The 25,968-nt window shown below is 36.1% G+C and overlaps 1 protein-coding gene across 2 annotated transcripts in view; it reads left to right on the forward strand.

Annotated features, from left to right (window-relative positions):
- LOC103047769 (tubby-related protein 1-like) overlaps positions 1–19,434 on the forward strand; it is a 33,412-nt gene extending 13,978 nt beyond the window's left edge. The window contains exons 4-15 of one of the 2 annotated variants that reach the window (XM_049479480.1): positions 996–1,122; positions 1,221–1,328; positions 3,344–3,487; positions 5,022–5,132; positions 7,107–7,277; positions 7,878–7,966; positions 9,382–9,549; positions 10,780–10,892; positions 12,152–12,260; positions 12,417–12,515; positions 15,296–15,467; positions 17,500–19,434. In XM_049479480.1, the coding sequence (XP_049335437.1) occupies positions 996–1,122; positions 1,221–1,328; positions 3,344–3,487; positions 5,022–5,132; positions 7,107–7,277; positions 7,878–7,966; positions 9,382–9,549; positions 10,780–10,892; positions 12,152–12,260; positions 12,417–12,515; positions 15,296–15,467; positions 17,500–17,633 (1,545 nt within the window). In that variant the 3' untranslated portion in view covers positions 17,634–19,434. Of the gene's footprint in view, positions 1–995; positions 1,123–1,220; positions 1,329–3,343; positions 3,488–5,021; positions 5,133–7,106; positions 7,278–7,877; positions 7,967–9,381; positions 9,550–10,776; positions 10,893–12,151; positions 12,261–12,416; positions 12,516–15,295; positions 15,468–17,499 lie in introns of both variants that reach the window. The other variant, XM_049479481.1, reaches the window with a different exon arrangement.
- Positions 19,435–25,968: the final 6,534 nt, after the last annotated feature.

Consider the following 25,968-nt stretch of genomic DNA (forward strand, 5'->3'; position numbering starts at 1 on the left):
GTACTTACTGTATTCTGGTTTAAAAGTGACAGTAGCAAAAACAAAAATGGCCATGTAAAAATACAGGGGTTGGACAATAAAACTGAAACACCTGTTTTTAGAGCACAATAATTGATTGTGGTGACGGACAGTTCTGGTGGAAACAGGAGAGTTGAGGTGCACATTGAATTCTCTCGTGATTTGATCAGCCATGGTTTTATGTTTTTTGGATACAATCCGGATTAGCACCCGAACATCCCTTTCAGACAGCTTCCTCTTACAGCGTCCACAGTTAATCCTGTTGGATGTGGTTGGTCCTTCTTTGTGGTTTGCTGACATTACCCTGGATACCGTGGCTCTTGATGCATCACAAAGACTTGCTGTCTTGGTCACAGATGCTCCAGCAAGACGTGCACCAACAATTTGTCCTCTTTTGAACTCTGGTATGTCTCCCATAATGTTGTGTGCATTGCAATATTTAGAGCAGAACTGTGCTCTTACCCTGCTAATTGAACTTTCACACTCTGCTCTTACTGGTGCAATGTGCAATAAATGAAGATTGACCACCAGGCTGCTCCAATTTAACCATGAAACCTCCCACACTAAAATGACAGGAGTTTCAGTTTTATTGTCCAACCCCTGTATATTACTAGTAGACCTCAGGGAACAACATAGCATACAATATATATATATATATGTTGGATACAGACCCCTACAGACCTGTTTTATGCTTAAAAATTATATATATATATATATATATTATGATTATGATTATTCCCTATATGTTAAGGTAGAAGTACAAAAATAATAATTTACAATTTTAAATCTTTTTCCTCTTTTGTTCCTTCTACTGCTGCCTTTGTTGTTCATTTAAATGGTAAGTTTAATATTTTATGTTTCATTTACCACCTCATTTTAGTGCAAACATTTTTTTTTCATTAGTTTAATTCATTTATATTCTATTGCTGATGGATCACTTTTATTCTCTCATTCTGCTCATCAGTTTAAATCACCAGAAACCCATAAAGAAGAAGAAGCCAGAGTCTATCCCAGCAGAGACCAATGGAACAGAAGCAAAACCTAAAAAGACGAAGAGTAAGAAAAACGGAGAGTTGTCGTCAGAGAGCAGCCCTGCTACTCAGAGTAAGGCCAAGTTTAACCCTCAGTGTTTGGTGTACACTTATTCTGTCAAGGTTCTGAAGCAATAAAATGCTAAATTTAACACAAAATCCTTTAAATAGATGGTGAGAAAGTGAAGAAAAAGAAAACAGAGAAGGAGAAAGAAAAGGAGTCGAAGGAGAAAGCAGAACCAAAAAAGAAACCCAAAAGTGCCCCAAAGAAGAAGAAGAGTAAGTTATTTCATGTATAATAACAGTACATACTTAAGTTATTAACCTGTTGAATTCTAGATGTATTATTAATTTATAAATACTAATGCAGAAACTATTGTGATTGTTATTTGGTAACCATGCAGTTTGGCACATCATGTAGAGTCTCATAGGAAAAAATTTGGGCATTGTAAAAATAATTTCATAATATTGAATAAAGTGCTTTTTACATTTACCTCAGAATTGTTTATGTTTCATTTCAGACATGACATGCCAAACAAAATTGTATGTTTTGTCTGTTCACCATAGTTTAATTTGTTTAATTTATTTAATTTCAGACCTGTGAAACATTAAAAAAAAGTTGGGACATGCAATTTAGGACAATAAACTAAACAGTGCTTTGATTTTAAATAGGTCACGTCCACTGATGATACTAATTCTATAATTGTTATTTGGTACAAAAGCGGCATCCTTTTTTAGGACCACCTAGACTGGCATCAGCAAGTCCAAAAGCTAAAGTCTGATCGATATTAATAAAGAAAAGTACACTGAGATCTGACAACAACATATGCTGCCTTTAAAATTACCTAATTTCAAGCATTTTTCAACAAAACAATGTAAATCCATTTGCTGCACATATCATTTCCTGTTCTTTGACTCAAGTTGGCAGCTTTGTTTCTGTTACTTAACTAATGGGACTAAATAAAACCTAAAACATTTAATCACTTTGTGAGAAGGAATAGAGCCAAATGCTCTATCGTCTTGTTTTTGGAAAGTGTTGAAGGTTTTAAATGTAGGTTCAGAAAATAAAACATGAAATATATTGGGTTAATACTGTTGGAAATCCAATAAAAGACCAAATGAATGATAGCACCGTTTTTTTCACACTATGAGGTGCACTTAAAATCCTTTTACTTTCATAAAAATCGTCAGTGTGCCTTATAATCCGGTGCTCCTTATGTATAAATTTTACCAGTCAGGTATTAAGGAGCAGTAAAGTCACTCTGCTGAAGTACAGCGTTCTACGGTTGGGTTTTCAGTGAAGTTTTTCCAGCACTAAGGCTGGGTGCAGCAGCATTAACATTAGCCCCTAACCACTGCGCTAGATCTTTTGCCATTCAGAGGTGACTATATTAGACTGTAGTCTGTGTGTTTTCTGTGTTAAAACAAGCTACGTGGGATGAACCGCTAGCTGATAGCACCCTGGGTTACCAGGAACACTCAGGGTTTTTTAGTCTAGCTCTATCAGGCGGCATTTACGTCCTGCTAGCACTGCAGCTAGCAACTAATGCTAATGCTGCTGCACCTAGCCTTAGTGCTGGAGAAACTTCACTGAAAACTTACCCTTACATAACAAATACTGGAAATCTAAGCTTACTGTAAATAAACTGATGCGCTTTACTCACCCAAATAAACAGTTTTCAGCAGAGAAATCTGTGTAGATTAACATCCAGCGCTCGTTTAACTTTAAAATATATATATTTTTAAGAATTACAGTTTTGTTTATTTAAGGGCTTCCCCCTTCTTCCCTATTAAAAGGGAAACATGGCGACATCCTTGCTCACATCAATGTAGGCATCCTTATTAGTGTCTCTTTATGCGCCTTATAATCTGATGCACTTTATGTATGAAAATATTACATTACATTACATTACATTTGGCAGACGCTTTTGTCCAAAGCGACTTACAGTAGTCAAGTACAATGTAAAATAAGTTTAAAGGTAAAACATCTTTGGATAGGGATAAAAGGAGGACAAAGGGGAGTAATAGGATAGAGGAGTGAAGGAGAGGAAGAAGGAAAATAGACTAGAAAAAATAAACAGATGTTCATTTTCCATACTGTCCCTATTTTGTCCCTCTGATTTGGAATTGTTATGTTGGCAGAATGTCAATTGTGACAATAATGTGGTTATGTGGTTGGCTTGAGAGGCTAATCTCTGCTCAGTATCTTCAGTTATTTCTTGGTTTTGTAGAAATAAATATGACGTTTTAAGATCTGTTCTGATCTCTGCACATTTTTATATCTTGTGCTTTAGGCTCAACTGAAGATGATGATGAAGACGAGGATGACGAGGAAGAAGAAGAGCCTACTGCACAGAAAAAGACGAAAAAAAAGCCTTTAAAGGACAGTTCTGATGGGAAGGAAAAAGAAAAGGACTCTAAGAAATCTAAATCTAAAGGTAAACTCCACATTTACTCTTCTTTCCCCACTTATTTTAGTATAATCAGCTTCCATGTTGGGTTTAAATCGTCCCAATGTTATGAGGCTTGGATTGTACAGGATTATTGTGCTTTTATTGTAAGAATGGAAGGATATATTCTGGAGAGCACATGCTCTGGACTAGGCTTTTAGCTATGTAATAGGATTAGGCTAGGCTTGATATCCTTGGACATGCTGGATCTGGAGCCAGTCTTCCAGTCAGGTTAATCAGTTTTCTTCTAGAAAATGACCACACTGCTGTTGCTGGCCTAGCTGTTTTGTGTGACACAATAGCCCTGGTGTAGTATCAACATTCTGAATACTCTTCTTGTTCTGAGGTTCAAAACTGAGCCAAAGACAATATATACCTTCCCTGGTAATGGATAGCTTTCATGTTTCAGTTTTATTCAGCTAAAACTGCATTGTTTAAACTTATGACATAACAAAAGTTGACAAGACAAAAACCACACAATTATGGCCTTTAATAAAGCTAAAAAGATGATTTTTGAAGATGAGTTCATTGTTTGATAGCAGCTCATCTGACTGGTCTAGACTGTTTTAGAACCGACAAATGAAAAATCATCACTATCTAAAATATTTTAGATCTCAACACTGTAGTAGATGTAAAAAGTTCAGGAATATTTTCAGATAATATGAGTCAGAGATGACAAAATATCACTTTTTCCTTCAGTATTACATTCTTAATTACTGATGACAATCTACATTTTCATTTTAATTGAATTTTAGTCCAATATTGATGTCATCTCTAATTAAAGCACCCTGTTCTATCTTATTTCTCACAGTTTGTCTTGCTCATGCCGTGAATTTTTTGAGGACAATAAAGATAAACACAGTAAAACAAAGAAATATGAAATAAGATTTCTTAAGACTTAAAATTACAATATTGAAGGAAAAGTAATATTGTGTTATCTCTAACTTCAATATGTTCTTGGACACTTCACAGCTATTATAGTGTTGAGATCTGAAATGTTTTAGTTTTTATTATTTTTCAGTCGTCAGTTCTAAAATAGTCTAGGCCAGCCAGATAAGCTGCTTTTGTGTTTTAAACTCTTAAAATCTTCAAAAATCACCTTTTTAGCTACATTAGTCATTGTTTTGGGGTTTTGTGTTGTTCATTGTTGTTCCCCCAAAAAAACCCTTGTTTTTCCCTAAGGTTAAACATGTTTGGATTTTTTTAAGAAAACTGAGAAATCAACTTTTTTAGCTGAAGAAAAGTGAAACATGAAAGCTGTCCATCACCAGGGTAGGGATATATTGTCTTTGGGTCAGTTTTAAACTTGAGAACAAGGAGAATATATAGAATGTTAAAAATACACCTGGGCTATTTTGTCACTGGATTGACTCTAAATTGAGGAAACCAATCAACATTTTCATTTTATCTGAATTTTAGTCCAATATTGATGCCATACTGAAGCTCTCTGTATAGAAACCTTGTTTCTTATTTCTACCTTATTTCTCACTGATTATGTCTCACTTATGCCGGGAATTCTTAGAGGACAAAGAAGACAAAGACAGTAAAGCAAAGTCCAAAACCAAGAAGAAGGAGCCAGCGTCTATGTTCCAGATAAATGGAGAAAAGCCTGAAACCAAGAGTAAAAAGAAAGGTCAGTACTGATTGGTGTTAACTTACTGTAGTTTTATTTTATGCCTACCCTTAATATTTGAGTAACTGCAACAAAATATAGTGTATACTGTAGATCAGGGGTGTCCAAACTACGGCCCGGGGGCCATTTGCGGCCCGTTTCCTTTTTTGGAGCGGCACGCTAGGTATTTTAGAAATAGAATGAAAGTTGGCCCGCTGGTAAGCAGGTTTTTATAATGTGAGATTCAAAGATTGAATGCTAGGTGTCAGAAACGGGCCAAAGAGGCTAAAAGCATAGAGGGTGCGCATTTCTAGCACAGAAAACGGGCCAAAGAGTCTAAAAGCGGAGAGAGTGTTCAGTTGTAGCGCAAAAAAAAGGGGCGGAGAGAGTGCTCAGTTGTAGCACAGAAAAACGGGCCAAAGAGTCTTAAAGTTGTCGTAATTGAGGAGTTTAATATTAAGAGACATCATGAAATGAAACATCAATTTGAAAAATCTTAGTTTACACAACACTGTCAAAGATAGATAAAGTAAGTCAAGTAAAATGGTGTGTAAATGAAAGTAATGAGGAAAATGTATTATTTAAATTGGTATACTTCATTATTTGTTTAATTACAGAGTCTGTGGCCCGTGACTTCAAATACATTTGTCCTTCTGGCCCCCAACAAAAAAAGTTTGGACACCCCTGCTGTAGATGTATAGGTGTAAAATAAACAATACCCTTACTTTATTGTACATTTATAACATTTGAATCTTATCTAGAGCAACTAACCATGCAAATGATATAGCAAAGGGTTACTTAAGGATCCCAGTTGGAACAGTTCATTACCACACACTGAAATGACCATATATATTACTATATTGCTCCGCCATACAGTATTTGTACAAGAAATATAACTTTGTCCACAGTAACTGAGGTTTTCCAATGAACAACCATATATGAAATATTTCTTAAACTTCTAAAACTTATATATATATACTATATTGTCAAAAGTATTCACCTACCCATTCAAATAATTGAATTCAGATTCCAATTACTTCCATGTCCACAGGTCTATAATAATTCATTAGTGAAATAAAACATTAGTGAAAGAATGGGTCTCAGGCTCTCAGGAGCTCAGTGAACTCCAGCACTGTGGTGCCATGATAGGATGCAGCACCTGTGCAACAAGTCCAGTCATGAAATGTCACTACTCACTACTAAATATTCCACAGCCAACTGTCAGTGATACTATAACACAGTGGAAGAGACTGGGAACGACAGCGACTCTGTGCTCTGTCAGTGTAAAATAACAGAGCGGGGTCAGCGGATGCTGAGGAGCATAGTGCACAGAGTTCACCAACTTTCTGCAGAGTCACTACACCAATCACTACACACCTCCAAACTTCATGTAGCTTCAGAGTTCATCACTACACACCTCCAAACTTCATGTATCTTCAGAGTTCATCACTACACACCTCCAAACTTCATGTAGCTTCAGAGTTCATCATCACTACACACCTCCAAACTTCATGTAGCTTCAGAGTTCATCACTACACACCTCCAAACTTCATGTAGCTTCAGATTAGATCATCACTACACACCTCCAAACTTCATGTAGCTTCAGAGATCATCATCAATACACACCTCCAAACTTCATGTAGCTTCAGAGTTCATCACTACACACCTCCAAACTTCATGTAGCTTCAGAGTTCATCATCACTACACACCTCCAAACTTCATGTAGCTTCAGAGTTCATCACTACACACCTCCAAACTTCATGTAGCTTCAGATTAGATCATCACTACACACCTCCAAACTTCATGTAGCTTCAGAGATCATCATCAATACACACCTCCAAACTTCATGTAGCTTCAGAGTTCATCACTACACACCTCCAAACTTCATGTAGCTTCAGAGTTCATCACTACTACACACCTCCAAACTTCATGTCAACCCATTGAGTTCTGTTCTGTTCTGTGTTACATGGTAATGTGATGAATGACTGGCATCAGCTGCCAAATCAGAGAGTGAAGAGGAGAGTGAGGCTGAAAGTAAAAACAGCAAGAGCAAGAAGAAGAGCAGCTCGAATCCAGCGTCCATGTTCCAGACTGGTGGAAGCAAAGACAAGGAGAAGGACAAAGACAAGGATAAGGAGAAGGATAAAAAGTCCAAGAAGTCCAAAAGTGAGTTGTGGCAATCTTTTAATATTATCATATTATGGTTAGACCTTCATTTATCCAAATATTGGTACCAGTGGTTAACTTTCCTCAGAAGTTTTCACATTTAAACCTACACTTTAACTAAAACATACCTTTTTAAAAATACATACCGTTGCTATACTTTTAAATAAATAATTATGAAGAGGTTCAAATCCCGGTCATGCTGCTTGCCATCAGCTGTCAGAGCCCCAAGAGAGCACAATTGGCCTTGCTCTCTTTGGGTGGATAGATGGTGCTTTTTCTAGGGTGATGTAGATCAGCACAAGGCTGCCTCTGTGAGCTGATGTATCAGAAATGAGTTGCTGCGCTTTCCTCCAAGTGCACTGTGATGCTACTCGGTAATGTTGCATCAGCAAAAATCTGTTCGTAAAAAAGCCGGTGGCTGAGTTCACATGTGTCGGAGGAGGCATGTGCTAGTCTTCACCCTCCTTGTGTTGTGGCATCACTAGTGATAGGGGATATACAGCAGAGTAACAGCTGAATGGGTGGGACAATTGGCCAGATAAATTGTGGAGAACATGGAAAAAATAATAAAGGACTTTGTATCGTTGTATCTTTCCTCAGGTCCTGCAAAAGCAGAAGAGAGTGATGAGTCTGACTCTGAGAAAGAAGAAAAGAAGAAGAAAAAGGGGAAAGGAAAAAAGGGCAAAAAGGTAAAATATGGTTTTATTTCTGACATGTGAAAACGTTACTTTCATTAACAGAAGGAAGGAAACATTGCTGCTCCACTGAGGAGTGACAAGCAACATTTTTAAATGCTTATTTTCGGTTTAGTGAGTATTTAGTATTTATCATAGCTTTATATAATCTGCTGCAGAAATTGGTTGTAAAAAACAAAGCAGTAAAGACTTACTATTTACATTATAAGGGTACTCAACAGTAATCAACAGTTTCAACTGACTTCTTCAACTTAGGTAGAACTCCCCTAGATAGAAGTGCGACCTACTTGACTTTTGTGAATTTTATAGAGTGGAAATGCACCACAATGTGTTGGCTAATATAACTTACAGTTCTGTGGTTATTATTGCTATAGGAAATAGTATGTGAATAGCCCTATTTGAGTAATGATCTTTTCCATATTATGAAAAGCAAGATCTAATCAATTAAGTAAAGAAAAAAATAACTTTAAGAAATGAAGGTCAGTCAATCCGAAATGTTTCAAGAACTTTGAAAGTATCCTCAAGTGCAGTCACAAAGACCGTCAAATTGGGCTGATGAAATTGGCACTCATCAGTCATAGGAAGAAAAAGAGTGAACTCTGTTGTACAGGATAAGTTATTTAGAGTTACCAGCCTCAGAAACCACAAGGGATAAGAGCACCTAAATGCTTCACAGAGTATTTTGGTTTGTTTAACACTTGTTTAAGTTACTACATGATTCCTTATGTGTTCCTTCATAGTCTAGATGACTTCACTATTAATTTACAATGTAGGAAAAAAAACTGTGTTACATTATATCCCTACTGTCTCACTGTAGTCATAATAATAGTGTATACATGTGTTGTAGCTACACTCTAAAAACAGAGGTATGATATAAGTAAAGGTACACTTTTCATAATTGTACCCTCAATAGTACAATATTGGTCTTTACAGGGTCAGATTTGTTCCCTCTGAAGTACAAAGTGATTTCTAACAGAAATAAGTACAGATTTGTACCATTTAACCTGCAGCCAAAAGGTACATTCAGTATTCTGTATCACTGTACTAATAAACAATATTTATTTTAATTGCAGACATTTTTTAAAGCCAGACAAGTTCGATCATCAAGTTTTTGAGCCATATTCAGTTGATGATAATGTTTATAATTTTTATAATATTTACTGGCACAAAAACCATGGGTACAAAAAAGGACTTTCACTGAAAGGTACTTTTTTGTACCTCAATATAAGGTACAGCCCCAGCGACAAGCTTTGTACTCTTTTAAGTTCAAATCTGTACTTACTTTTCTTAGTGTGCACATGGCATGGCATAACTAACTATGGCATAACTAAGTTTTTTATATTTATATACTATATTATTGGTTTATTAAGTGAGGAATAAAACCATGTCCCCTTTCTGAAACTCTACAGGAGGAGCGGCCGCCCTCCCCGGTCATCGAGTTCGACGACCTGGAGGAGTTCGTGCTCCAGCCCGCACAGCAGGGAGTCACAGTGAAATGCAAAGTGACCCGGGACAAGAGAGGCATGGACCGGGGCCTTTATCCCACCTACTACCTCCACCTAGACAATGAAAAGAAGGTCAGCCAAGTCCTGTGGTCTTGTGGTCGTCAACAGGTTTCTCCATTGTGTAAAAAGTCCTGTTTCTTAGGAAACCTTACAATACCTTACAATACCTAACTAAAAATTATCAAACTTCTCAGACTAAACATTCTTATCTGAGATCAGTGTGTGACATTTACCTAGAACTGAATGTGTCTGCTTGACTTCTAAATAGGGATATGGATCACATCATCACAGTTCACATAAACAAGTTTTTCTTGTTTAATTCTTGATTAATTTGGGCCAATGTTAAGGCTCTTTCACATCGAGTATGACTTTTTATACCCCTTTATGTGAGCAAGCTCTCATCAGCCAAGGAGAAGTCATATAGAGCCCTATCGTACACCCTGCAAGGCGTGTTATGATGCTCACTGCTATCTTGCACCCCGCCAACAGTGTATTTTCACACCTTGCGCCCACACTGTTAAAATATTGTCAGAGTTTATGAATATATCAACGCCGATGGACGTGGTGGTCTAGAAGTGTGGTGTGTTCAGGTAAATTTTTGGCGGCGAGAAAAACGTGCGCCACTGACCGATTTAAACCCTGACAACTGTCAACAGTCAGAAGTGCAAATCCAGCTTATACATCAACAATAAACAAAATAAAGAATAAAATAACATTGCTCTTCCCTTAAATTAGGTGCTGGGGTTTGTTTACAGCGTGAACGTGCATGTAAGTCTCATCTGCTGAGATACAAAGAAGGGCCGCACTTTTAAGATATCAATGTGCGAAAGTCAAAGTGCACTTGTCTCCTAAAAGTTTATTTCATGTTATGCCCAAAACGCACTAAAATAGGACCCAAAGTTGCACCCAGACAAATTTTGTAGATAAAGGGATGTTTAACAATGTGTGATTACGCAGATAAATACTGAGTTTGCTGTTCTAATATCCCTATTTTTGCAGTAGCTCTCGTATTAGCAACATTAGCATCACAGTGGGTGGTCTAATAACCAGCAAATGCTGTCATGATCAGAAGAACTCCAAGAAAGGCCTACCAGACCACTCTTGTTTTCAGTTTCAATATAATTGCCTTTGCAGGGACAATTGCAGAAGCACATTAATGCCATTTATTTCAATATTTTGTCCCCTCCCAACTTAGATATGCTACTGCTTTCAGTTTGAAGAACTGCGGTTTAAGTTAACTCAGCGTGAAAATATTTGAGATGAATGTGAAGGTTTAATCTTGTAATTTCCTTTTACAAGCAGGTCTTTCTGCTGGCAGGCAGGAAACGTAAGAAGAGCACCACGTCCAACTACCTGATCTCAGTTGACCCGACTGATCTCTCCAGAGGCGGTGAAAACTTCATAGGGAAACTGAGGTAAGCAGACTGTGTTACTCTAAGTGAGATTGTGTGAGGTCAGTAGCTCACTACTACTGACCTCAGCTCATTCAACAGATCTTCACCTTACAAGAACGGTCTTTACGGTGTAGTACTTCTATCTATCCATCCATCCATCCATCCACCCATCTATTACATACCAATTAATGAATAAATCAAGCAATCAATTAAAAAAATAAATAAATAAATAAATAAAAAGCATTTTTACAAGATATATACGATATTTTACAACAAGATATAAAACAAATACGACAGAAATAATAAATTAGTAGGCATCATGAAACCAAAGGAAATACAAAAATAAGAATGCAATAACTGAATAAATGAACCAAAAAAAAAATCTATTTATCTGTCTATATAATTTAAAAATAAATACAAACAACACTTGTACAGAAAGTGGTGGATTTAAATCATCATGTTCATTAAAACATTTCTGAACCAAGCTCTCTTGTTCAGATTAGTTTCAGACTATTTATTTATTTTTTATTTAAATGTAGATTACTACTAAAGTCATCAAAACTATGAAGAAAAATATATGTAATTATTTAATGAACAAAACGTGTTTGTTACGAAAGTGAGGGGATGAAGAGGGATGGACGTAAATGCAGAATTATATTTATATTTATTAAATAAACAAACTAAAACAAACTAAAAAACAAGCAAACAAACAAACAAACATGTTAAACCGAAGTTATACTGGATACAAAACTAAAGAACACTAAACTAGAAAGCAGAATCTAACAAACAGCATGAGACAAACCTGACCACAGACAGCAAACAAACCAACAAAAGACTAGACAAAGAAGGCTTGAAACAAAGGGGCTTATATACAAGAGGAGGGAACAGGAAACTGGAAACACCTGAGGATCAATCAAGAGGGGGCGGGGTTACAAATAACTAATGACAGGGTGGGGCTAGGGTGGAGACAGGACCAAAACACAGAAGCACATGGCTGGGAACACTTGACAGGAAAACAGAGGGGAGGAGTACAAGGGACCAAATGAGAGAGAAACACAAGACAGACATGGGCTAAACTGTGACAGTGTTAAACATGTATACCATTTATATATATATATATATATATATATGTGTGTGTGTGTGTGTGTGTGTGTGTGTGTAAGTGTATATAGCATTGATTAATAGTACATAAATATAAATTTATGTAATATGTAAAAAGGGGTATGCAGGTTGCCCACTGGCTGTATTAGTCCTTTAATTGTAAAGGATTGTTGTTTCAGGTCTAATCTGATGGGCACCAAATTCACAGTGTTTGATAACGCACTGAACCCGGACAGAGCCCTTCCAGACCTGTCGAACGCACGGCAGGAGTTAGCAGCCATAATCTACGTAAGTCCTTTAAGTCTCTGTAACTCATCTGATGACTTAGTCAGCCTTAACACCAAATGCTAATGAACATGGATCAGTGTATAATGTAAAATATATACACATTCTCCTTTGCTCAGGCTGGACTTTATATCTGTCTTTATCTTTTTTGGCTTCCAGGAGACCAACGTTCTGGGAATGAAAGGTCCGAGAAGGATGACAGTCCTTATCCCCGGCATGAACAAGGACGGAGAGCGAGTACCCATACGACCACGCAGCGTAAGAGAAACTTTACTCAATTCATACATGGGCTGCGTCTGAAACGTAGGAAATGCAGCCTTTTTAGGCAGGATTCTGAGACAGGAAGGAGCTCAGTCATGTCTGAATTGAAGTTGAGTGATCTAACCTTATATTTTATTTGACTAGGATGCTAACGGCTAATGAAAACAACACAAAATGCTTTTACCTAGAAGACCTGTCCATACTTAAGTAGCATCAAGACTTCAGATAGGGAGTCCTCCATCATTACACTGCAGTAGTGTGGGCAGAAAGCCATCAAGACAGGATTTATTGTGTTTCAAATTGTTAAGTTGTTACTTATACTAACTAGTTTTTGAGTATAAAGTATGTACTATAAATTAAATGGTACTACTTTAAAATAAGACTTCCTTTATAAAGGGTTTACAATTAGTTTATTAATAGTTACTAATTAGGTTGTAAATGCCTTAAAATCATTAATAATCAGTTATAACACATACATAGAAAGGGCAACAATGACCTGTTGTTTGCCAAATAGTGAACCCACAGCCATCTATATTGTTGCCCTTTCTATGTATGTGTTATAAATGATTATTAATGCAATTTTTAAGGCATTTACAACCTAATTAGCAACTATTAATAAACTCATTTTAAACCATTTACAAACCCTTTATAAAGGTAGTCTTATTTTAAAGTGGTACCAATTCAATTAAGATTGAAAATACTTAAAAATCCAAAATTCATACTGAGAACCCGTGCGAAATGCAATGACAGACAGACAGACAGACAGACAGATAGATAGATAGATAGCTCTTACGCTGTTAAGAGGGGAGTATATTTGACTGTAGTCTGCATGTTTTCCATGTTAAAACAAGCCAAAACATGGGCCAAACCGCTAGCTGATAGCGCCCTGGGTTACCAGAACACTCAGGGTTCCTTTGTCTAGCACTATCGGGCAGCATTTACGTCCCATTAGCACTGTGGTTAGCGGCTAATGCTAATGCTGCTGCACCCAGCCTTCCTTAGTGCTTCACAGAAAACTCACTCTTAGACAAAAATATTGGAAATCTGTAAATAAACGAAAGTGCTTTACTTACCAAAATAAATGTTTTTTAGCAGAGAAATCTGTGCAGATTGACATTCAGCTCTCCTTTGACTTTTTAAGAATTGCAATTTTACTTAGGCGCTTCCCCCAGCTTCTCAGTTAAAAGGGAAACATGGTGAAACCCTTGTTCACTTCGATGTGGCATCCTTACTAGTGTTGCTTAATGTGCCTTATAATCCAGTGCGCCATATAGTCCAAAAATACTTCTTTTTATAGTTCTAAAACTATTCTCATGATATATAAAAGGGAAAAATCCTTTTAATCTCATTTTTGTTAGTACAAAACTAGTTAGTTTATTAATATTTGGTGTATTACCCTGCCAAATGCACACTACTAAGATTAGAATATAGTATATGCCATACAGTATAAGTGTGTAGTAAACATTTGGGACACAGCCATGGTTTTACAATTTCTCACACTCTACAGATATCTACTGCCCTCTGCTGCCTCCAACCAGCACAGCACCAGCAGAAAATCCAGTCCAGAGTTGATCTATATAGCTCTGGAAAAAATTAAGAGACCACCTTTAGATTCTGAATCAGTTTCTCTGATTTTGCTATTTATAGGTTTATGTTTGAGTAAAGTGAACATTGTCGTTTTATTCTATAAACTATGAACAACATTTCTCCCAAATTCCAAATAGAAATATTGTGTTACACGGGAGAAGGGATGGACATAAGTGCAAATTATATATTTATTTATTAAACAAACAAGATAAATAAAAACAATAAACAAAACGCGGGTAACGCAAAAAAACTTACATAAAACAAGGCTAGGATAATATCAAACTAAGAAACACAGACTAGGAAACACAGACTAGGAAACAAAGACTAGGAAACAAAGACTAGGAAACAAAGACTAGGAAACAAAGACTAAGAAACAAAGACTAAGAAACAAAGACTAAGAAACAAAGACTAAGAAACAAAAACCGACCTGACACATACACAGCAAAGGCTTGACTAGGATACATACGGACAGCAAGGATATAAGGATACAAAGATACAAAAGACTTGACACTGAACATTCAAACAGAGGGGCTTAAATACAAGAGGAGAGTGAGAAACACCTGGGCTAGGATGACGAGGGGGCGGGGTTATAGACAAGACACAGGTGAGAACACTAATAGCTAGGGCAGGGCTGGGGCAGAGCTAGGGTGGAGACAGGTACAAAAACAACAACACAAGCACATGGCTGGGAACACTTGACAGGAAAACAGAGGGGCAGGAGCACAAGAGACCAAATAAGGGAGAAACAGAAGACAGACATGGGCTAAAGTGTTACATATTGTCATTTAGAGCATTTATTTGCAGAAAATGAGGAAAAGATGCAGAGCTTTCAGACCTCAAATAATGCAAAGAAAACAAGTTCATATTCATAAAGTTTTAAGAGTTCAGAAATCTTTTGATCACAGTTTTCATGCATCTTACATCATGTTCTCCTCCACCAGTCTTACACACTGCTTTTGGATAACTTTATGCTGCTTTACTCCTGGTGCAACAATTCAAGCAGTTCAGTTTGGTCTGATGGCTTGTGATCATCCATCTTCCTCCTAATTATATTTCAGAGGTTTCCAATTAGGTAAAATCAAAGAAACTCGTAATTTTTAAGCGGTCTCTTATTTTTTTCCAGAGCTGCATGTGATCTGCTTGGTGGTTATATCACTACAACACAAATCTGATTGTCTTGGTCTCCACAGGAAAACGATGGCCTTCTGATTCGCCACCAGAACAGAAACATGGAGAACATGATCGAGCTGCGCAACAAGACGCCCGTGTGGAACGAGGAGACATGCTCTCACGTACTGAACTTCAACGGCAGGGTCACACAGGCCTCCATCAAGAACTTCCAGATTGTGCACAGCAAAGACCGTAAGCTAGCCCCAGACCTTTCTTTGTTTTAGATGTTGTTTCTTATTTCAGATGTTTAAACCTCCACAAAACCTGTATCTTGTTTACTGAAGTCTATTCATGTGGACTTCGTTTCGCCTTTGCTGCGTTCCCTCCACTGGCTTCCTGTTGCCGCCTGCATCAAATTCAAAACCATCTCAGACACTGGCCTACAAAACCAAAAATGGACCAGCAGCTCCTTCATACTTGATGGCATGATGGTCAAAGCCAGCTCTGTACCAAAAGCTCTTAGAGCTTTCAGTATGGCTCAGCTCAACCCACCATCCCTCAAAACCAACAGAAAACAAACATCCAGACTCTTCTCTGTGCTGGAGGACCAAGGTAGTGGAACAAACTTCCACTGGGTGTCAGATCAGCTTCAAGAGTCACACGCGGTCTTCAAACGCCGGCAGAAGACTCATCTTTCCAAAGACTTCTTAAACTAATCTTCAAAAAAAATCTCTTTGGGTTCTAAACATTATCAAGCTTGGTGTATCTCTTGATCCTAGTCTCTACAAACTAGCTAAAGCTATCTTAAAATAAACAACGAAGCACTGTTAAAAAGTCACTCTGGATAAGGGCATCTGCTAAACACCTTTAATGTAAATGTAAATGGAATGACAACTAACACACTGATTGGTTTATTTCACGTTACACCCAAAACACACCCATGATTAATTAAGAGAAGTAGTTCATGCCCTTTGTGAGATTCAAGACGCGCAAGTTTTATTTTTTGCTCCCTCATGATACCAAAGCTACAGAATGCTAAAATACGGCTCTAGGTCTCTGAAGTAATATAACCTCTGAAGTCAGTGTGTAAACTGCAGTGGTGTGCAGTAAGGCCCTTCTAACCCTTCAGAGAAGGGGTGACAATAGGTGCATGTAAATCATTACATAATATTTAATAAGGAAATATATGTTATAGTTATTGTAAACTATTAGCATATATTTTATAAATTAACTGAAATAAAAACATTAGTCTGTGTTTTTCAGTTGCTACAGGACTCTTATCTGACTGACAGCGATTCTAACCAATCAAAACTTTAAAATGGCTTCTGCCCCAGTGTGTCTGTGTGACCCTTCTATTGATTTTGAGAAGGGTGTAGTAATGAGTCTGCAGACATCCCAATTTGCAAAAGTTGATTTCAGGGAGGTAACCCCAGGGCCAAAAAAAAAAAAAACTTGCACACACAATAAAGGATAACGAAACTTTACTTTTATATTAATAAATTTTACTTTTTTTTTTAAATTAAATTTAGAGTATTCAGAGATGAAATGAGTTTTATCTTTTTTCTTTTTGGAAGGCCCTGCCTCTGCTTTCCTTTTTTTTTTTGGAAAAAAAGCCTTTATTTGACAAAAATTGACAGTTACAATATCACAAGAAATTGCACAACATCAAAAACATTTCATATCATATTACAATAATTATTAATAATGCCTCCGCCATGATCTGCTTTCTCTCATTCACTGAACAAATCCCGTCCGGGAGGGGGGAAAAACACTGCCCGCCCACACTAAAAACTGATTGGCTGTCTCACAGACTCTTTGCAGAGAACAGGCCAATCAGAACCCTCTCTGTTTTCTCTCTCTCCTTCCCACACACGATTAGAGAAAAAAAGTCTGTGGCCTGTGTGCGCGTTTGTCGCACTCGTTCTGAATTCAGGGAGATTATATGTGACTCGCGGGCATCAGGGAGCCACTACCGAAATGCGGGAGACTCCCGCAGCTTCAGGGAGACTTGGTTTGTCTGAGTCTGTTAGCAAAGTCACACATCAGCAGCGTTCTGATGAAGGGGCTATGCATCGGTTAGTCGTAATACGGAGCGCTGGCATGCTGGATTAGTTCAATAGTTAGCTAACTATCATGGAATTGTGACGGCAAATAAGACAGATATTGTTGGTGGGTTGCAAAAGGAGTTCCCACTATATTAACTGCATGCCACTGGTAAACTGTGGCATGACTATAAATGCAGTGTATCCAAATCTGACTGCAGATGTTTGTCATGTGATTTCAGAGGACTACATTGTGATGCAGTTTGGGAGAGTTGCTGACGATGCCTTCACTCTGGACTATAACTACCCTCTGTGTGCGGTGCAGGCCTTCGCCATCGCCCTGTCCAGCTTCGACGGTAAAATCGCCTGTGAGTAAAGAGCCTCCAGCGTCACACAGCCTTCAGCACAGTCTGAGACACCACCCGCCAGAAGCTCTTCAGCAGACTCCTCCAGATTTCACTGAGAGGACTGGGAGTGAAGATGCCTGATAAAGAAAGCGTTAAGGTTCAGAGTTGCTGTACTTTGGCAGGATATGATCACGACCTCGTGAGATTTCTCATGCAGTGTTTTGTGTTGAGTGAGTCGACACAAGTGATAAAATGAGGGAAGTCTGATTTACTTTGGCTTTCTTGTTTCAGTGGAAGTGAATATCCCAGATTTGCAAAGACGCTTAACCCTTTCTTAAAAAAAAAACAACGTAATTTTATTAAACTTTTATACAACTTTTTTTTTTATTTTAAAAATCATTCCTAAGCAGTAAAATAAACTCAACCCAACATAACATGATGAGGAAAAGTTTTGACTCTGCCTCATTACCTGGAATGATGCAGTGGGCGGGGCTAAGCTGCTCTTTGATTGGTTAATAAAAACATATATATATATTTATATATATATATATATATTCTGATAGAATAGACTAGAGCGCAAGAGTACACCACAATAAAGAAAACACATGATATACAGCTCTGGAAAAAAATTAAGAGACCACTTCAGTTTCTGAATCAGTTTATCTGATTTTGTTATTTACAGGTTTATGTTTGAGTAAAGTGAACATTGTTGTTTTATTTTATATTATAAACTACAAACAACATTTCTCCCAAATTCTAAATAAAAATATTGTCATTTAGAGCATTTATTATTACACAAAGTTTTATGAGTTCAGAAATGAATATTTGGTGGAATAACCCTGGTTTTTAATCACAGTTTTAATCATGCATCTTGGCATCATGTTCTCCTCCACCAGTCTTACACACTGCTTTTGGATAACTTTATGCTACTTTACTCCTGGTGCAGAAATTCAAGCAGTTCAGTTTGGTTTGATGCTTGTGATTACCTATCTTCCCCTTGATTACATTCCAGAGGTTTTCAATTTGGTAAAAAATTGGTAAAAAGTAATAAATTTACCAGCTTAATCTGTATTTCAGTATTCAGTATCCTTTCAAAAATTATACTTTATTTGGCTGTGCTAATTTTAGTGCTCGTGATGTACTTAATAAATATATATTTTTTATAAAACTGTACTTTTTATGATAAAACTTACTTACTTACTACTCTTACTAACGTGAAGGAGCCTATATTTCTGCAATAAAAGTAATTTAAATTAAAACTGTGCCGATAAAAATTTTGATTATATTCCAGAGGTTTTCAATAAGGTAAAATCAAAGAAAGTTATCATTTTTAAGTGGCTTTCCAGAGCTGTATATTGCAATGAACGCAGAGTCAGAAAGGGTTATGGTATGATTATATAAGCAAACCAGACTGTACAGATATTTAGAAACTACACTAGTTTTCATTATTTATTTATTAATGAGTGTGTGTGATTGTGTGTGTGTCAGAGAGTATGAGTGTTGTGTTTGCATGAATATGTTGAATAAACTCTGTTCTCTCCTCATTGATTCTGATTCTGATTCTGTTTGCACATGCCCAAATACATAGGTGTTGTAATAAGCAGAAATCTCTCTTTGTACCACCCTTGTTTTAGTAGTGAAATTTCCTTTTTTTTTTCTTTGTTTTAAGATGAATGCCTTTTATATTTTCATTGTAGCCTTGTCGGGGTAATTGTAATTTATATAAAATCCTGATTATCCATATTTAGTTTAATTATAAGGAGAATTTACTGTAAATGTGTAGAGTAGCAAACAGTAATTTGGCATGAAATAAAATGCTTGCATACACAATGATTGTTTTCTGTTTTTTTGCTTATCTTTATTTTGCATTTCTTTTCTTTATAAATATATCAGTCCATGAATGCTGATTTAAGAACTGCTCAAATAGACATAGTTACATAAAATTTGAGAGAAATTGAATTTATATTAAATGTTAAAAGGTTAAGGACCTTAATCTTGCACCCCGCCAACAGTCTGATTTCACACCCTCTGACTGCATAATGCAATTAGCAACAGTGCATCTGAATACCTTTGTGAAAAAGCTGTATATTTTAATATAATAAAAGTGTGCTTCAATTATATTTAACTCAATTCAACTCAATTCAATTCAAAGAGTTTATTGTCATGTGCACAGTAAGAAACAAGATTCCTCGTTCCTTTCTTTGCTCCTCGCCAATTATGCCGCATAAAGATAAAAGTATAACTAAAATATAAAAATATATAAAATAAAAATATATAAGATTAAAATATAACTAACTAAATATAAATATTAAATTGGTGTCAAATTTACATCCAGGATGGAAATATGTACATGATAACAGTAATATATTATGGATATGACAGTATGATTATCAAGAGCAGTAATATATGAAAAATGCAAAAGTGCAAAAAATGCAAAATATGCAGAGTAATGAAAATATACTTTTTCTCCTAATAATATTTGTTTTTACCTGTTTAATATTAATTTAAGGATTCAGTTCTTTACTTTTATATGTTCTATACTTTATTTGGCTGCGCTTAATTTAGTACTGGTTATGTACTTAATAAATAATAAAAAAATAAATACATAAATAAATAAATAATACAAATATATACAGTGAATATTATCATAAAACTGTGCTTTTTATGATAAAATTGTACTTTTACTAAATGTGTAGGAGCCTATATGTCTGCAATAAAAGTAATTTAAATAAAAACTGTGCTGATAAACATTTTATGTGTTAAAACGATACTTTAAAAGTTAACAAACATAGATATATGTGAGCGAGAGACACAACAAAGTGTAAAGTTTACCAGTTAGGTATGATGAAGGGATTAAAGAAGGAATGACAGTAACAGTACAAACAGAACTGTATAAACATTAGTGCAAATATAGAGATTTAATGCTTAAGACTGGTAATAATGAACCAATTTAATTAAAACTTAATTAAAATCTGAATTTTGCACAACTCTGGTCACTACCCTGTATTACTGTTTCAGTAAATACTGCATGTAAGGACTGGTTCACGGCAATTTGGGCGTTTATTTTGATTATGCTTGATTTTTTTAATGATGAGACAACACTGTCTGATGTTCTCTGTTTGTCACTTTAATGTACTGAACTCTTATTACTCAACTTTGCCAAGATAAATGCAATTAGACCGTCTATGGCTCCTTTAAAACAAGCAAAGGTTTGATTTTAAGGAGGCGCTGATAGTGCAGGTGCAGTGAGGATGAAAAACCTGTCTGAGCACTGAGGCCCTCAGGCCAGAGAGAGAAGGACCTGCCTCAGCCTGCTCGACTCGTCACGTTAACTCACGGGTTTAAGAGCAAAATCTAAAGCAGTGATTCTCAACTGGTGGGTCGGGACCCAAAAGTGGGTCGTATAGTCACATTCTGGGCAGGTCAAAATTAATTAATAAAAAATGAATACGTAAAAATAGTATAAAAGAGGGCCATTCCACAGAATGTGTGCCATTTCAGTCTCCAAAAAAGTACCTGTATAAATGTGCACACAAAATAACTTTTAAATACATTTTATTATTAAACATAGTGTCTTGTACATTGACCTAATTGCAAAAGTAAGATATGTCATTTAAAAATGAATGGAAACTACTTATAACACTCAAAAAATAGCCTTTGTTGCTGCTGTCTGCACTCTCTAACTATAAACCTTACCATGAAATATAATTTCCTGTATATATAAATGATGTCAAGATGTTTTTCTTTGCATTGTTGTGTGACTCAAAAATACATAATATTTAAGTTAAAATACACATTTTTACATTTCAGTCCTGTTACCGTAACACATTACCCCATCTTAAACATCTAGAACAGGGGTGTCCAAACTACGGCCCGCGGGCCATTTCCAGCCCATTTCCTTTGTTGGAGCGGCCCGCGAGGTATTTTAGAAATAGAATGAAAGTTGGCCCGCTGTTAAGCAGGTTTTTATAATGTGAGATTCAAAGTTTGAACGCTAGGTGTCAGAAACGGGCCAAAGAGTCTAAAAGCGGAGAGGGTGCGCATTTCTAGCGCAGGGAAACGGGCCAAAGAGTCTAAAAGCGGAGAGAGTGCACATTTCTAGCACAGAAAAACGGGGCCAAAGAGTCTAAAAGCGGTGAGAGTGCCCATTTCTAGCGCAGAAAAACGGGCCAAAGAGTCTAAAAGCGGTGAGAGTGCGCATTTCTAGCGCAGGGAAACGGGGCCAAAGAGTCTAAAAGCGGAGAGGGTGCGCATTTCTAGCGCAGAAAAACGGGGCCAAAGAGTCTAAAAGCGGTGAGAGTGCGCATTTCTAGCGCAGAAAAACGGGGCCAAAGAGTCTAAAAGCGGTGAGAGTGCGCATTTCTAGCGCAGAAAAACGGGGCCAAAGAGTCTAAAAGCGGTGAGAGTGCGCATTTCTAGCGCAGAGAAACGGGCCAAAGAGTCTAAAAGTGGAGAGAGTGCGCATTTCTAGCGCAGAAAAACGGGCCAAAGAGTCTAAAAGCGGAGAGAGTGCGCATTTCTAGCGCAGAAAAACAGGGAAAAGAGTCTAAAAGCGGAGAGAGTGCGCATTTCTAGCGCAGAAAAACGGGCCAAAGAGTCTAAAAGTGGAGAGGGTGCGCATTTCTAGCGCAGAAAAACGGTCCAAAGAGTCTAAAAGTTGCCGTAAGTAAGGAGTTTAATATTAAGAGACATCATGAAATTAAACATCAATTTGAAAAATCTTAGTTTACACAACACTGTCAAAGATAAAGATAGTTAGTCAAGTAAAATGGTGTGTAAATGAAATAATCAGGAAAAAAGTATTATTTAAAGTGCTATATTTGATTATTTGTTTTATTACAGAGTCTGTGGCCCGTGACTTCAAATATATTTCTCCTTCTGGCCCCCAACAAAAAAAGTTTGGACACCCCTGATCTAGAACATTCTACACAGGAAGTCACATCTACAACAGGAAGTGACATCAGCTGTTTTTTCTGAAGATCATGGGAAGACCAACATTAAAAATTCCCTCATTAGTTTTTTTTTTGTATATTTGATCTTATTTTAACTATGACTGAGGAGCTCAATCTCAACACTCAGTCCTGTTAACTAAATTAATTCTTAGATTTTATTTGTTTATTTTTAAAATACAAGCCATTTGGTTATTTTTTTATGTTATGTTTTTGCTTATTCTATGCCAAAAACTCATTCCTGTTACTTTAATTCCTGTTACTCAAAACATAAAAAATACCAGTAACATGAATGAGTTCCAGTAACAGGAAGTAAAGAGTATCAGTAACAGGATTGATTTTTTTTGTCATAAATATCAATTATGTGAACATGCAGTCAATCATTTCTTTAAATAAAGACTTTCTTGAGAGAAAATCAAAGGAATTTATAGAACTTCCTTTTAAATATGCTTTTTAAATTTCACATAAGTTTTGTAACCATTTTCAGATTAGAAACCTTGTAGAAAAAATAAAAGTAACGCTGTCTGTGTTTAACCAGTACATGTTTTGAATAGTTAAATATATGTGTTATTAGATTTAGAGTTGAAACAAGTAAAAAAAAAAAAAGTTTAATTTGGAAGAGTCACAACATGCAAATGGCACTCGTTTGGTGGAACGGCCCAATAATAATGAATGCTAATCTGATTTTGTTCTCTTCTTTTAAATTTGGAAAGAAATGGACAGAGAAAGTTTCTTATTAATAGTCTCTGAATGCAGAGATATGCAGAGAAGTGAAATATCTCATTTTGTGGCCTTATTTAGTTTCTGCTCTTTTGATATTTAATTTTGTTGCAGTAATTAAACTGAATGAAGCACATTTTATACATGTAGTTGTAGTGTTCCTCCTCAGTTTCTTAAAACAAAATGCTCTTAAATTCACTCAGCATGCATATGCATGTTCAAATGCGTTTTAAAGGCTATTTCTCAAAAAATAAAAAACATAATTTGGTTTATTTTCTATAAAAGTGCCAGAAAATTTAGGTTTTAGGCTGAAAACAGTTAAGAACCCTTGATCTAAAGTTTCCCCAGAGCTCTTCCACAACCTCCCCTCTCTAAACTGTCTCCTCCAGCTCCACTGAGTCGCTGTAAGTTTCATATTTGACCAATAGAAGGAGCTCTGTGCTTCTGAAAGGGGTAAAGGGAGGATCGGGGCAGAAGCAGCTCGCAAAAGAAATAGTATTATAGTTTTAGGCTCTCTTCCAGAGCATTACATCACTAAGTTCAACTCCTCTACTCTCCTGAGACGAAGTGGCTAACCAGTGGGAGCTTTCACTGTTCACACTCATCGCTCTGGAATGTGAGTGAATTCTCTTTGAATTCCTGGACAATTATGGCCTTCTAAGGGTTTAGAGCTGCTCAAATCAGCATTTTCATTCAGGACTTCGCAGAGCGTGCACACACGAATTCCACAAATACTTCTGCTGTCAGTTTCTGTACATTACTCACTGTAATATCCTCAAGCTTAAAGATTCAGCTCTTTATATCATAATCGTATCCTACATTCCACATAATAATAAGCAGTTAAACTAAGCCTTTATGATTATCCAATTGAAAACTTCTAGTGATGCATCATACGTTTTGCATTTTGAGTTTTCTAAGCTGCACTAGAATCATATTATTTGTACAAAATAAGAGATCACTTAAAAATGATGAGTTTCTTTGATTTTACCAAATTGCAAATATAATATAATTTAATCAAGAAGAAGATGGATGATCACAAGCTATCAAACCACCAAACTGAACTGCTTGAATTTTTGCACCAGGAGTAAAGCAGCATAAAGTTATCCAAAAGCAGTGTGTAAGACTGGTGGAGGAGAACATGATGCCAAGATGCATGAAAAAAACTGTGATTAAAAACCACCAGGGTTATTCCACCAAATATTGATTTCTGAACTCAATATATTAAAACGTTATGAATATATGAACTTGTTTTCTTTGCATTATTATTTGAGGTCTGAAAGCTCTGCATCTTTTTGGTTATTATATAAATGAATTTATTTGCAGAAAATTAGAACTGGCTGAAATAACAAAAAACTCTCAAATATAAAATAAATTAAAATGTTCTCTCAGAATTCTACCAATGAAACGTAGAGCTGCTTTGAGTTTGTTAATGTTGTAAAAATAGTCTTTTCATTGCATGGGCAGCGCTATGCCCCTATCACTAGCATTGTAAGCCTTTAGAGTGGTCAGCTAAAAGTGCTGTATTTCTGAATGCTGGGGGTAAATGGAGGTGGGCTATTTGACAAAAGTTTGCACTCATTATCATGTTTCACTACAACCCAAGAACATTTCACACTGGATTTCTCCTTAAACAGTGTATGTAAGCCCACACGGCCATAATGACAAGTCTATCATATAACATATTTAACATAGTTTTATGATCCCCAAAACTGAACCCTGTGGGACTCCGTAAGTCATGATAAACTTAATAGTTACCAAATCATTAACAGTTGTGTCTGCATTAAGGTTAATAACTGAACAATAAATCCAGGGTTCTGTGGAATCTTAATGTTAATGCTGAGCTTGTTTATTGCAACAAATAAAATGTAACATATTCTGCTTTTATTAAACCTCTTTTAAACCAGTTTTAAACTAAACTAGCAGTAGCAGGAAACTTTGAAGTGGGCCAACCTTTTCATTGTTAGGCTAGTTTATTATTGTACAGAAAATGTTTAAAATCAAGAGATTTCATGCAGTTAACTTTTAAACCAATCTAAACTGCATGATTTAATTTACTCTACAGGCATAATAAAGGTAGTATCTTTTGAACTCAGTTTTAACTTCTTTTAAACCAGTTCTAAACTAAACCAGAAGCAGCAGGCCTAACTTTGAAGTCATAGTATACTATTGTACCTAAAATATTCAATGCTAAAATATTTCCTGTAGTTAACTCCTAATTCAGTCTTTAACATTCCAAAATAAAGATTAAGTGTTAAACCTAAATTACATAATTTAATTTACTCTATAGGCATAATGCTATTAGTTTCTTTTAAACTGTGGTACTTTATCTGTAAAACATTTTTGGTGTTTGGCTAGTTTTTTTATTATACATAAAATATTTCATATCGAAAGCTTTCCTGTAGTTTACTTTTAAACCAGTCTAAATTTCATGATTGAATTTACTCTACAAGCATAATACAATTAGTTTCCTTTGAACTAAGAAACTTTGCTGCACTTTTCTTGTGTTTAATGTGATTCATTCCTACAAGTAAACTAGAGTAAAATATATTCGACTCTTCTTAAACTTTTATTTTTCTTTTAAATCAGTTCTAAACTAAACCAGTAGCAGCAGCAGACCTAACTTTGAAGTTTTTTTTAGTGTTAGGCTAGTTTATTATTGTACCTAAAAGTAAGTAGCCTACCTCATATCAAAAGA

Source organism: Astyanax mexicanus, chromosome 5, assembly GCF_023375975.1.
Source record: "Astyanax mexicanus isolate ESR-SI-001 chromosome 5, AstMex3_surface, whole genome shotgun sequence".
Taxonomy (NCBI): domain Eukaryota; kingdom Metazoa; phylum Chordata; class Actinopteri; order Characiformes; family Acestrorhamphidae; genus Astyanax; species Astyanax mexicanus.